The sequence below is a fragment of a genome, unplaced genomic scaffold (assembly GCF_019419815.1).
Source record: "Pyrus x bretschneideri cultivar Hongxiangsu unplaced genomic scaffold, Pyrus_bretschneideri_v1 Contig44, whole genome shotgun sequence".
Taxonomy (NCBI): Eukaryota; Viridiplantae; Streptophyta; class Magnoliopsida; order Rosales; family Rosaceae; genus Pyrus; species Pyrus x bretschneideri.
This window is the reverse complement of record NW_025999768.1, coordinates 3,083,458-3,096,976: the sequence shown is the minus strand read 5'-3', so window position 1 is coordinate 3,096,976 and position 13,519 is coordinate 3,083,458. Positions and strand designations below refer to the sequence as shown.

The 13,519-nt window shown below is 39.4% G+C and overlaps 3 protein-coding genes across 4 annotated transcripts; 1 reads left to right on the top strand and 2 right to left on the bottom strand.

The window, feature by feature from the left end:
• Window positions 1–48: 48 nt before the first annotated feature.
• On the bottom strand, window positions 49–3,181 carry LOC103953874 (monogalactosyldiacylglycerol synthase 2, chloroplastic). Its single transcript, XM_048567444.1, has 6 exons — window positions 2,533–3,181; window positions 2,072–2,244; window positions 1,361–1,664; window positions 1,005–1,229; window positions 765–902; window positions 49–682 (listed from the first exon to the last, which is right to left on the bottom strand). Exons 1-6 carry the CDS (start codon window positions 2,860–2,862, stop codon window positions 419–421), a joined length of 1,434 nt encoding a protein of 477 aa, XP_048423401.1. The 5' UTR covers window positions 2,863–3,181; the 3' UTR covers window positions 49–418.
• Window positions 3,182–6,700: 3,519 nt separating this feature from the next.
• On the top strand, window positions 6,701–11,004 carry LOC103953873. Its single transcript, XM_009365673.3, has 3 exons — window positions 6,701–6,858; window positions 7,754–8,103; window positions 8,282–11,004. The coding sequence occupies exons 2-3, from the start codon at window positions 7,760–7,762 to the stop codon at window positions 10,839–10,841; spliced, it is 2,904 nt and encodes a 967-aa protein (XP_009363948.2). The 5' UTR covers window positions 6,701–6,858; window positions 7,754–7,759; the 3' UTR covers window positions 10,842–11,004.
• A 123-nt stretch (window positions 11,005–11,127) lies between these two features.
• LOC103953876 lies at window positions 11,128–13,513 on the bottom strand. 2 transcript variants are annotated; one of them, XM_018649070.2, is made up of 5 exons: window positions 13,240–13,513; window positions 12,744–12,787; window positions 12,323–12,515; window positions 11,921–12,009; window positions 11,128–11,832 (listed from the first exon to the last, which is right to left on the bottom strand). In XM_018649070.2, the coding sequence occupies exons 1-5, from the start codon at window positions 13,301–13,303 to the stop codon at window positions 11,827–11,829; spliced, it is 396 nt and encodes a 131-aa protein (XP_018504586.1). In that variant the 5' UTR covers window positions 13,304–13,513; the 3' UTR covers window positions 11,128–11,826. The 2 variants fall into 2 exon arrangements, with proteins under 2 accessions (XP_018504586.1, XP_009363952.1); XM_009365677.3 differs by having other exon boundaries at window positions 11,128–12,009; window positions 13,240–13,511.
• Window positions 13,514–13,519: the final 6 nt, after the last annotated feature.

The following is a 13,519-nucleotide window of genomic DNA, read 5'->3' as shown; positions in this document are numbered from 1 at the left end:
TTTGACATGCTTTGAAGCCTCAAGTGAGTTAACTTTGAAGCAAAAACATAAACCATAACAATGCAAACATATTGATATATACAACATCGTCAACTTCGGCACCATCCTATCCATATTAATCATAACTTAACAACGACTCCAAAGCTTTATCCCATTAAGTAGGGTTGACTGTATAAATCCTAAAACGCTGGTTTCGCACCAAGTTTTCCGTATTAATCTAAACTTTCAATATCCTAAAATTTAAAAGAAACAAAGAAAATCACAAACTTAAAACACAGCAGAGGTTGAAAGTCTTAATTATAATTTACAACCACTGCGACCAAAGAATGATGGATGATATTAGAAACTACTTGTACCTGTACATAGCATGACCTTCTAGCACTGGGAATTATCAAATTAAAAGATTAAACCCCAGGTATCAATCAATAAAACTCGAAAACGACGATGTAAGCATGTAAGGGATGTTCGCGAGAGGACCACGCTGGAGGGCAAGCTCGTGGATGTCCTTGACAATGTCGAACACAGCCTCAGGTTGCGCTAGTTTAAGTGCATTCTCCGACATCATTTTGAGTTCGTCTGTTTTGGTGCTGAACCATTCTGCTACAATCCTTGCTGTTTCCTTGGGACTTCTGGTGAAGACACCAGCCCCATTTTCCACCACATAAGGCACATTGCCCTTTTCCTGTCAATCGAAGTGGAGATGTTAATTGAAATGTTAAAACAAATCGCGCAAGAAGGAAAGAAAATGCGCAATCATCACTCACTTGTCCGGGAATGTAGTCGTTGAGGATAATAGGAAGCCCCCTGATCAATGCTTCTGCTATTGTACCAGGTCCTGCCTTTGTTATGATGCAATCACAAGCTCCCATCCATTTTTCCATTTGTGTCTCAAATCCTCTAACCTGAAAATTCAAAGAATGTAAAATCCTCCATCGAGATCTTGACAAAAACTGCGTCAAAGTTGTCAAGACAACATGTTTTAACAAGCAAGGACAAATTTGTACCTTCACTGGTATGTTCCATTCATCGGAGTCAAGTGTGGCAGCAAGGGTTTTGTTCCTCCCACATATGATGATCAGCTGCCCTATTGGTTTTCCAGCTTCTTTATCAAAGAGTGTTTCTGCGAGAGCCCTTGCAGTTTCCTTTACAGGTCCCATTCCTTCGCCGCCTCCCATGAGCAGAACCGCAGGCAAGTCAGGGTCCATTTCGAGTTCTTCTCTGAGTTGATCCTACGCAACCGCAAATTAGAGGGTGCAAAAAAAGACACAATTAAGAAAATTCAGTAACCAAACACTCAATAGCGACCTTCATTCATACAAACACATTCTCAGATGGGTTGCAAGCATACAACACTACGCACCTTGGAGAGAACCGCGCGGGCAAAAGAGGGTCGGATGGGCAAGCCAAAGACACGTGTTTGAGACTCGTCAAGGCCGTCTACTAGAGCCCTTTTCGCTACCTCCTGTGACGGGCAGTAGCACCTATTGACCCCGGAATGAAACCATGTACGATGGCAGGTGTTGAGGTCAGTGATAACCGTCACAAAAATAACTTTCTTCTGCAGGCCTTGCCATTTGAGCACCCACAGAGGAATGTGTTGCATCAAAGGATGCACACTGATTATAATGTCCGGCTTGTACTCCATTAGACCAGCCTCCACCTCCCTTCAGTTAAAACACTTCACTAATTAGTACTTAATTAGCTAATCAATGTAAAAACGAAGATTAGAATCAGATTCTCCACCAATTAGTTGAAGTCTCTAAAAGTTGATTAGGAGAAAAGCAGATGATTAAGAATCATTTCAAAGAGAAGATAAAAACTTAAAAGCACAAGTAAAAGTTGTAAAATGCTCCTTCAATTGATTACAACTAAATATCATGCTTTTTCGAACCTTAATGGGATTTTTTGTGACTAATTCGGTAGGAGCCCCCGAACACACCTTCTGTAGGGCACCTCTCACAAAAGCCCAACACAAGGGCAACTCTACCGAAGTTTCTCTCCACTTGCAGAATTATTGATGGGGTATTCGTTGAACTGAAAGCGAAAAGCGGAAGGAGGGAAGGGAACATACTTGGCATAGTAGGCGGCTATAGCAGCGAGATAGACTCTGTGGATCCATCGAGGAGAGGTGCTGTGAAATGCAACCTTCCACAGCTGCACATGTTTCACCATGAATTTGTACGACCCCTCCATGTCGTTTAACGGCCAACCTGTGTACTCTTTCCACACATCCTTCACAAATATCTGAAACATCGAATAAATGACTCATGAATAATTGCAGGAACAGTGAATATGGAAAGATCAATAAAAATGTTCTCTTTCTCTCTCTATATGTATGCAGATATTTCCAAGTAGAAAAAGGCAAAAACTTTGGCAAAGATGATACAAATTAAACTATGAACTTCAAGGACAAAAAAGAGTCAGATGCAAATTAAAAAACGATATAAAATAAAATAAAAACCATTAAAATCTGATCAGAAGAAAACCCAAGAAAATTCAGAAGAGAAATCAAGAACCCAGATCAGCAATTACCCTGTATTCGTCGCCAAACTCCATACGGAAGGCATCACGAATGGCCTCAGCGGAAGCGCGGTGGCCGCCGCCGGTGTCGCTCATGAGAATCAAGACGTTCTTGGTCCGCTCAGCTCCAATCTGCACGAGCTCCACCGTCCCCTCATCCTCGTAACAATCGTCATCACTCTCGTCGTTATCGCACGCCTTGTGGTGGTTGTGACGGTGGTGGCTCTGGCTTCTGTGGCTTCCGCCGTTGTTCTTGAGGTAGCTGCTCAGGTACGAATACCCGCCAACCCTCTCAAACACCTTCTCTGTTATTGACTTTCTCGGCGACGCCACGGACATCATAACTAAATTAATAATCCACAAAGACTCGAACTTTAAGAAAAACCCAGTTGCCGTTAACGGTCAAATTGGCTTTCCCGCCACCGGAAACGATGGTTTTCGCGGAGGAGAAAGTTTGGTCCAGAGAGAAACAGGGGAGGGACAGGGGTTATAACCTGAAGGAATTAGCAACGATTTTTTGAAGAATTTGCAACGGTTTTTGGTGGCGGTGAGATTTGTGACGGCTGAGTTGGCAAATGTGTGGGGAGCTGGCTATATTGGTGTTTGGATGCTGGAATTATGCTTTGGAATTTTTGGGTTGGGAAGGAATTTTCCAGCCGTCGGATCCGCATTTAGTTTTATTTTTGGAATGTTCGGATGGAAAGATTCGAATCTTGACGAGGCTGGAACAGTGTTTCCATTTGTTTTGGTCAATAGTGTTTCTATTTGTTTAACCCTCTGTTTTTCTGTACTTGTGTGGGTTTGTTTGCTTTGGGGCCCTTGGGTTTTTGGGCATTTGCTTAGGTGGGGCTGGAATTTGGTTGGCTTTCTTTCCGAGTTTTGGCCCAAAATAATTACTTATTTACATTTCTTCTCATAGAAATTCTTATGTACATCCGTTCGAATTAGGTCACCCCACGATAAGAGACACAGAGCAATATAGTTCATGTATTTTGGTTTGAAGGCTCGTGAGCCTGCAAGAGATAGCTTACTAGCAAGCATTTTTAAGTACGACAATCAAGCAAGATGGATTGTTCGACTCACTTACAAAGGTTTCTCCCCAACTGAACCCATGTCGGTCTTATTGTTTATGCAATGCATCGGTGTAACAGTGATGTCAAGCATGTGACTGGTTACATAATCATTGTCACCAACATTAACAATATTATAGAATTGAATTTCAAATATACAGTCACCTTAAAATAGCATGGGGATACCTACTTTCTATCGTTCGAACAACTGCCTAATTATCTGAGTGACACAATATATGTCTTCATACTTAAAGTAAGATCCAAGATTTATTCATATGTTATCTTTACTAATTAATGAAATCCTCTTTGTCAACCAAAAGAGTGTGAAAAGACTACCTAGTCTGTTATCACACAAAAAAAAAAAATGATGGGCAATAATGTAATTTCATAAGTCCAAATTTTATTATTTTTTATTAAAGCCTCACCTACATATGATGTTAAAATATATCGTATATTAAAAAATAAATACACGTTCTCACTCTCCCTCTCTTCGTCTCATTTTCTAAAAAAATATATTCATACATACAAAATGTATAAACAAATGCTAGTATATATAATGATCGTTGCTGATGCACTAAATTTCCAACTAAAAGAGCGTCACGGTGTGAAAGAAGAAAGCGTTCACATTTATAATAAAAAGTTTGACAATGAAAAATCACAGCTAGCATCAGGTGGGCGCAATGAAAATGATTGGGAAAAAGATCTAGGGTTAAGATAAGAGAGCAGAAAAGGACATTTACTTGTAGAAGCACTTCACCGAGAAGCACAGTAGGTTGACCGTTTAATTAAGGAGAACCAATTGCAAGAGAAGTTGGACTTGGTCGAAGGACCAAAATGAAACTCGGATATAAGCTCAGGGACCATGACCGTAAAAAGACCCTACTAGAAGAAGAGCATTTCTTCATGGTGTCTTACAATAATCGCCACAGTAGAAAATTAGGGCACAAACAAACAGTCAAAACTTCCAAGAACAGAAGATGATGAACTGTGAAGTTTCCTCGCTTCTTCTTTCCAAATGTTTATACAGTTAGTTATATATCATCTCTTTTGGTTTCTTTAGGGTAAAATGCTATTCACTTTTAGAAAATGCAGTACAGTGTTTATGTTTGATGTTATCTGTTTTCTCGAGGTTTTCTATGATACTATGGGATACCTCGGATTTTTTCACCACTAAATGTTTGTATGAAAACCAAGATCTCTAACTGTTATAAAGCTTGAAGTATCAAATACTCCAGAATATTTGTATTTTCTTATGTGGGACAATGATGTGTATAGCAGCAGAAGCAGCAGCTTCCTTGATGAGACCTTGTATACAGTACCTTTTGTTTTGGCCTTTTTCTTATTGTGGATATGATGAGAGACTTGTAGCACAGCTGGGGAAGTACGTACCTTTAGGGCTGTTTATTGTGGTCCTATGGAAGTGGAGCCATTGGGGAGGATGGGAAGAAAGTGAGAAAAAGTAAAGGAATGTCCATTTCTCATTTAGCTTGTATCATTTGCTTTTCTGCCTTTTTAGGACACTCAATCGCGATTGAGACTACCAAATCCGGCATTCTTGTGTAGTCTCTTATGGGAGAAAATTTTCAGTAGGATAATCTGATCACCTCATTTGAAAGGCAGCTCTCACAAATATAGGGGCGGGGTAGAACTTAAATAGAGGAAATCCCGTTTATTTGTAAGAGCTACTCTATAAATACTTCTTTTTGAGAAAAAAAAAAACAAAAAAAACATATTAGGATAGATTACTTTCCTAATTTTGTGTTAGTCTTGTATATTGTTCTCTTATAAACACTTCCTTTTGGAAAAACATAAAACATTTAAGAGTGTGTGAGATAGACTTCATAGATCTCATAACAACTAAAAACACTAATATGGAAGAACCCATAGACAATACTTGATTGATATTGTTTTTCATGTCAACATGTCATGTGGTAAAGATGAATCAACTTGATAGAAATGCGTGGAAAAGACTCAAACATGTGTAGACTTGTCTTACGATGAGAATCGCATTGCAATCTTGAAAAGTAATATGTTAGTTAGCCAAAGTCTTCTGTACACTCACGACCCCTTCAACTCGAACTAATAAGACCTTCATCTGAGTTTTTTCATGGTATGAGCAAGAACCTTGCCTTGTATTTATGTCACTAGAGTTTCTATCAACCATTAATATTGATACACCAAATTTCCTACCTAGAAAAAAAGTACTAGGAGCTCTTATTCCTTAAAGGAAGATGTGGGGTGGATGAAATGACTCATCAAGTTTCTCCTTATCGTCATGCAAAACAGGTCATGCAGGCCTATTTAAATGTTTATGCTTTATTAGGAAAGGGGGTTGTTATTAGTTCTAAAAAAATCTCATTCTACACTGTTTGCAAGTGTATTTTTGTTTTTTTATAACTATAGAAGGTTTGGAGTGCCAAATGAAATTTTTGAAATACTAATAACAATTCCTATTCGGAAATTGGGTACAAAGTTGTTGTGGACTACCGGCGCCACCGGTGATATTTGATGCCAAATTTGAAGCCCATGTCATACATTCGACTCTTTTTTGGACCAACCAGATTCCAACAAGTCTTTATATTGGATCAAGAAGCGGTGCTATAAGTGGATTAATCATTACAGATGTACTCAAGCTTAGCTTAATTATATACATTGTGATAGTCTTATCTTATGCCGTCCTTTTCCATATTAAAGAAAATAGATAAGGCTAGACTACACAATAAGATGATCATTAATTAAATATCGAGCTCAACATAAATATAATGTGTCATCGTCATCCATGTGAATCGAATTTGAGATTTCTCATTTTCAAATGAAGAAAAATATCACTAGACCGTAGTAATAGTTGACATGCTATTCTTCTATTTTTCTCTGTTTGTTTAAATGAGATTGTATCGAATTAAAAATAGATGAATAATGCAGATGACACTCTATAATAATAGTAAAAAACAATCGTATTTATGCACTCTGGTGGGGCCTATACCTCCATCAATTCCTCTTCATCTTAACAACTAACTAATTAACCTCCAACGCTATCGATTGTTTAAAAAAAAAATAAATAAATGTTTATGAATTTTGGAAGCGTGACTAACTGGGGTTAAGTTTGGAATTTTACGAAACCCTAATTCTCCAAAGAGCCCTTTTGACATTACAAGTTAAGGCCCAATTTCTATGCTTTCAAGTCTTTTGCATCATTCACCTCTTTTATCGTTATTTCCAGAAGGCCCCAAAATCTAGGGTTTCATCACACCCTGCACCTCCTTCTCTGGTAAGCGCTTTCTTCTTCTCTCCCCTCACACCTAAAAGTTAAATTCTTTATCCCAATACTGTCTTTCTGGTAAATTGGTAACAGATGAATTTCATGGAGGAGTAAATTAGTAACCCAATTCAACCAATGTTAGTGTTCATATAATTCTGGAAATTAAGTTGAATGTTTGGGTTTTTCTGGGGGGCTAAAGTCGTGATCTTGGACTTAGAATTAATGGTTTTTTTTCAGAAAAAGGGGATTAATCTGCTGGATGATCATTCGGGTTGGATTGGTTGACTTCTTTAAACTGTTTTCCGTTGACCCACCGGGAAATTTACTGATTTAGGAGTTGGGTTGTTGGTGATGGTGGGATCAGATGATAACCCACATGCTGTTTTCTGATAATTTGGCGCAAAACCGAACGTAGTGGCGTTCTAGGATTCATATGGCCGACTCCACTTAGCAGGATAAGGCTTTGTTGTTGTTGTAATTTTATGGGAGTGTTTACAGTTCCTGGTGTGCTTCCATTGATGTTTTTAGCTGGGTTTTTGCTTTGTTTATGTAATATAGTGGTTACTTGGCTGTATATGTTAGTAAAGAAGGCCCGTTGGGACGATGGTTTTTCGATGTTGTATGCACACAAGCTCTCGTGAGTAGCTAGTAGTATACACACACTGCGCCCGCTGGCATGAAAAATACACCAGAATGTGAGACACAATGAACAAATACTAACATTTGTGATTGTATTTTTAATCGACAACAGTAACTGACAGTTTACAGACATGGTTGGCTTTTGCGTACATATTATTTAGATCGTGGTAAACTTTGAAAGTAGTAGATAGTTTTGGGAACTGAATTATGAATTTAGCATATTTATAAACTATAGCTTTTAATTATTTTATTCGAATGTTTGAAGGTTGTGATGGCGAGGACAAAGCTTATACTGATCTGCCAATCTGGTGGGGAATTTGTTGTCAAGGATGATGGATCCATGTCATATACGGGAGGAGATGCACAGGCAGTAGATATCAATCATGAAACCCGATTTGATGATCTCAAGTTAAAATTGGCTGAAATGTTGAATTTAGACTATAAATCAGTGATCATGAAGTATTTTCTCCCAGGAAATACGCGAACTCTCATCACTTTATCCAATGATAAGGACCTGAAAAGGATGTATGAATTCCATGGGAATTCAGTAACTGCTGATGTTTTTGTCCAGGGGAAAGCAGGTTTTGATGCTGAAGCCTTCAACACACCAAAAAGGTACTTTCTTTTGTTTTGTTTGATTGGATCACAATTTCCTCGCTTTTAAAGAAATGATGACATTGCCATATTGCCCATTTGCCCTCTTTACAATAGTTGAAGCATATTGACTGGTAATTACAACATATTGTAAGTTTCTAAGTTTTCTTGCGTTGAAAGTTTAATTTCTCACTTGCAGGGCATGTGGGATAAAAGTGGCTGAATCCGTGACCCCTGTTGCCGCCTTCACGACTTCAGCTGCCACTTTACATGCTAGTCCTCTATCAAAACAACCTGGATGTATTATGCCTGTCGAAGAAAGGACCCAAATTTCAGGTGGAGTGGCGCACATGCCTACCATGTCCCCTGCGTTTACATCCACCGATAATGCGGATGCTACTAGTTCCATTCCAACTGGTTCCATATCTGCTAGTGCTGATGCAAGTCGGCACAGCTTGGACGTATTTGATATGAACTGTACTCCTGCTGATACTGTTAAGAAGCGAAGACGCACTGCTGCCTGGAAAATTGGTGCCAATGGTCCTACCATTGGTTCTGTCACTGACCATGTTGGGGAGAAAAGAAAACATACGTCCAAGAAGAAGAATATTCCTAGCCGGAACGTTGCTACAGAAACTGATGACGTGGATGAGAGGCAAGATATCCTTCACAGTAAAGATAGCAGTACTAGCAATGACCCTATCCAGGCTAGTCTAGTGGAATCAAATGATGCTCCACCTGAACTTTTACTCAAAATATGGAAAGATGCTATCACTGGGATTGGACAGGAATTCAACAATGCTAAAGAGTTTCGTGATGCGCTGCAAAAATATGCCGTTGCCCATCGTTTCATGTATAAGTTAAAAAAGAATGATACTAACCGTGCAAGTGGCAGATGTATAGTCGAAGACTGTTCCTGGAAAATTTTTGCATCTTGGGACACATCTGTGAAAAAGTTTAGGATAAAGAGTATGACTGAAACACATACTTGTGAATCAGAGTTCTTGAAATCTTATCATCCAAAACGAAGTTGGTTGGTTAGCATCGTAAAAGATAGATTACTTGAGCGCCCACATCTCAAGACAAAGGAACTTGCCAACATCATTCGTCAAGATTTTGGGATTGCTGTGAACTATACTCATGTTTGGCGTGCAGTTGAGGATGCCAAGGAGCGACTTCTAGGTTCGTATAAAGAGGCATATGACCAGTTACCGAGATTTTGTGAGAAGATGACAGAGGCAAATCCTGGCAGTAATATTGAGCTTTTCATTGGTGATGAGAGTAGATTTCAGCGCCTTTTTGTGTGTTTTTATGCTTCAATACATGGTTTTCAGAATGGTTGTCGCCCTATTCTATTTCTCGATGCTGCATCTCTAAAATCAAGATACCATGAGACTTTTTTGGCAGCTACTGCTTTGGATGGAGATGACGGTCTTTTCCCGGTTGCATTTGCTATCGTAGACACTGAGAATGATGATAACTGGCGGTGGTTTTTGGAGCAGTTAAGATCTGTACTTTCAACTACTCAATCCTTAACTTTTGTCTCGGATAGAGAGAAGGGACTAAAGAAATCAGTGCTCGAAGTATTTGAGAATGCCCACCATGGATATTCTATGCACCACCTTCTGCAAAGCTTCATGAGAAACTTGAATGGTCCATACCATGGAGATGGGAAGGGTTCCTTGCCAATCAATTTTATGGCTGCCGCCCATGCAATCCGACATGATGGGTTTAATACAAGTATTGATCAAATTAGACGGGTTTCTGCTCGAGCTTATGCCTGGGTCCAGCAAATCGAACCAGAATGTTGGACAAATGCATTATTTAAAGGTGAGCCCTATAACCATTTCACATCAGATGTTGCAGAGACATACATCAAGTGGATAGAGGAAGTGCAGGAGTTACCCATTGTGCCAAAGATTGAAGCGCTATGTTCTAAGTTCATGGAGTTGATAAATACTCGTCGAACAGATTCAAGTAAGTGGCCCACAAAACTTACTCCATCCAAGGAGGAAAAACTGCAACGAGAAGCCAGTTGCGCATATGGTCTTAAAGTCTTGTTTTCATCCGATACTCTCTTTGAGGTTCACAAGGATTCCATCAACGTTGTGGATATTAGTAAACGGTACTGTAGTTGTCTGGATTGGAATGCAACTGGTCTACCATGCTGCCATGCTATTGCTGTCTTCAACTGCACTGGTAGGGATGTGTATGATTATTGTTCGAGATACTATAAATCTGACAACTATCGTTTGACGTATTCTGAGTCCATAAACTCTGCATTGGCCCCTTTCGAGTCTTCGGATGGTGAGATTACTGATGCAGCACATGTGCTTCCTCCATCAGTCTCCAAGCAACAAGAAAAGAAAAGCCAGGCCAAAACAAAGAGTTCGTCGGCAAGGACAGTTTTTTGCTCTAGGTGCAAGGATTCAGGGCATAATAAAAAAACCTGCAAGGAACCCATGGATGATCCTTTGTCAAGTATGGACCTCATAGATGCTCCTATATCAAGTATGGACCCCGTAGATGCTCCTTCATCAAGCATCGTCCCCGTAGATGCCCTTTCATCAAGCGTCATCACCGTCGATGCCCCTCCATCAAGTATTGACCCCATCGATGCCCCTCCATCAAATATCGTCCCCACAGATGCTCCTTCATCAAGTATCGTCCCCATAGATGCTGCTCCATCAAGTATCGACCACGTAGATGCTCATTCATCAAGTATCGTTCCCATAGATCCTCCATCAAGTATCCCTTGATGTAATCCTTGAATCATACCGTCTTGGATGCTTGTTTGTTATGAATTCATGTACAGTGTTAATCGACATTTTCCGAACCGGTCTCTTTGAACTAGGTTTGTGATGAGGTTGTTTTGTTCTTGAGTTTGTCTAGAGTTTTAAATTCGTAAATTTCGCATTTGAATCGTCTTGTTCCTGAAATGTGTACTACGGATCTTGCTGTTCCAACAAAGCATGTGTTAACAGGTTAACTGTCGCCATCATCGTTGAATTTATCACCATCTCTTTGTCTCACTCATCACATGACTTCACATGAAATATAATCAATCACCCGTTACACATGAACACACCATCGCCCTTCCAAGTCGTTCTTACAGAGAGAAATGAAATTTGCAGAAATGCAGAAAACAACTAGAATTTGTACATTACATGATCACAAAGTTTGCTTCGTCTAACTTCTAGAGTATTAAAAACAGTCATTAGCTACTGATGAATACAAACTGCACTTCAACGTCGGAGTACAAACCGAAAGTTTTAGCCTGTCTACGAGTTAATCTGCTCAAGAAAGCTTCCGACGATCCAGCTGTGATTCTTTCATCAAGATTATCAGTATTAGGCTATTAATGGAGTCAAGTTAACAACTTTACTACCAACTTCTGCCTGCTCGAATCCAACCTTGAAGGTTTGAACCTTGGGCACGCACAATGGAGAAGGTGGGTAGCATCTGTCTTCAAACTTGTTTTGTGCTTGAAACAGTCTCATGAAAATATGGCTGCAAACGTAGGTTGCCACGGAGTTCAGTTGAAGACTGGTGTTCACAAGAAAATACAGTTCAGGCCTCAAAGGTTTCAAGTACAAAATTCCAAATGCTGTTTTCACCATCCCTACTCTTTTGAATCTTCAACCTTGGGCAATAATCCCGCACACAACGGACAGTGGGGGTCGTGTCTACCTTCAAAACTTGTTTTCTGCTCCAAACAATCTGCATGGAAAAGATGGCCGCAAACTAAAACTGCAACAACAGAGACTTCAGTAGAAGACTGTGTGCTACCGAGAAAGAAAGGTTTACGCCTCAACAGCTTGTCACAAATCCCACATACCATCTTCCCTGGATCTGGTGATACAGCATCCGTTGCCAAGAAGCTAGATCTAATTCTTGCTGGCCGAAGAAAAGGCTTTTCCTTGGTTTCTGGGGAGGAATTGAAAAAATAAAGTCAATACGGCAAAACAAAGAGTTCCGACAGCATTCTTCGAGAAAAGTCATGCTCAAGGAAATAAATTGAGCACATCGGAAAATTGAATATATAGTCATCCAACTACAAAAAGAAGTAAATTCCTATACTCCTATCTGACATAGGAAATATTCATCCATGTAGATTACTAGAGTTCTCACTCGTTGTCTCGATACTCAAGACCTTCCATAAAAACTGAAAAACTTAATTAAGTTCTTTGGACGTTGAACAAAAAAAGGAGAAGAAAAAGGGGACAATTCAAAATAAAACCTGAATGACGTCTGGACTCGGAGCTGGATTGAGTAGCCAACTTATAGGAGAGCTTATCATCTCGCAAAGGCACTCCTTTTCCGCGAGAGGTTGATGGATTAGCAAGATTGCCTGAGTTACGTCGAGAGTATTGATGCGCATAATGATGACGTGAGCGTTTAAAGAACATTGATCGCCCGAGGCTTGGATGATGCTGTGTAACAGAAGGGTAGGGATTTAGTAGCTTCAAACAAAGACAAAAAAAATACAAATAACTACTACTCCAAATACACGAAATAGGAAGAAATGTAAACAGAGTTGCAAAATGTCGATCAAAAGGGGTTCATTAAACCTACAAATTTTTCAAAAAACTCACTATATAACGTCGATGAAACACAAAAACACGAAAAACACGAAACACGAAAAGGGAAGAACAGCTAACCTCTTGTGTTAATAATTCCATTCCAGAAGAACACGGCATGGTGTCTGCAATATCCCCAAAAACAACAAACAAATACAAGTCATTAAAATTCACTTAAACAGTTTTCCAACACAATCAAATTGGCTATTTTTCGATCGAATCTCGTGTTCTGAGGCTGTAAATGCCAACAAAACCCCATAAAATTGGCAAAAAATAAACTCAAATTCCAATTCCGGCTTTTTTCTAAACTATATCTAATTAAGAAAGCAAATCAAAGTAATTGATCAACTAACAAATAATCATACCAAATGGGAAAGTAAAATAACAAAGAAACACAACAACTTGTAACATTTGGATTAAAGGACCAAATTTTGGGTTTTAATTAAACAAAAAACAAAGGTGGAGTCTTTTGATAATTCAGTGAATGCCCTTTAGAAAAGTTGATTTCTTTTGATTAAATTTCTTTGTTTCATGGCATTTTTATGAGAAATTGGCATGAAAAGAGAAGATTAATTACCCGAAGAACGAGGAGAGAAAGATGGAGGGCTGTGATCATCAGAGGGGAGCTTCCTCTTGCTCATTGCAATTGAATGATCAGATGAAGGAAGAGGTTCTGTGTTTGGGGTTTTAGTTCGATCTGAGGCTCTGCGGTCTCAGCGGACGAACACTCCTACTTTTGTTTCTCGAACTCGAACGTACGGTCACCAAATGTAAGCAAATGTAATGGAACCAAACGGTGAGAGATACAGAGAGCGAGAGTTTCAGGTGTGGTGGAGGTGAAAGTGATTAAGGGAACA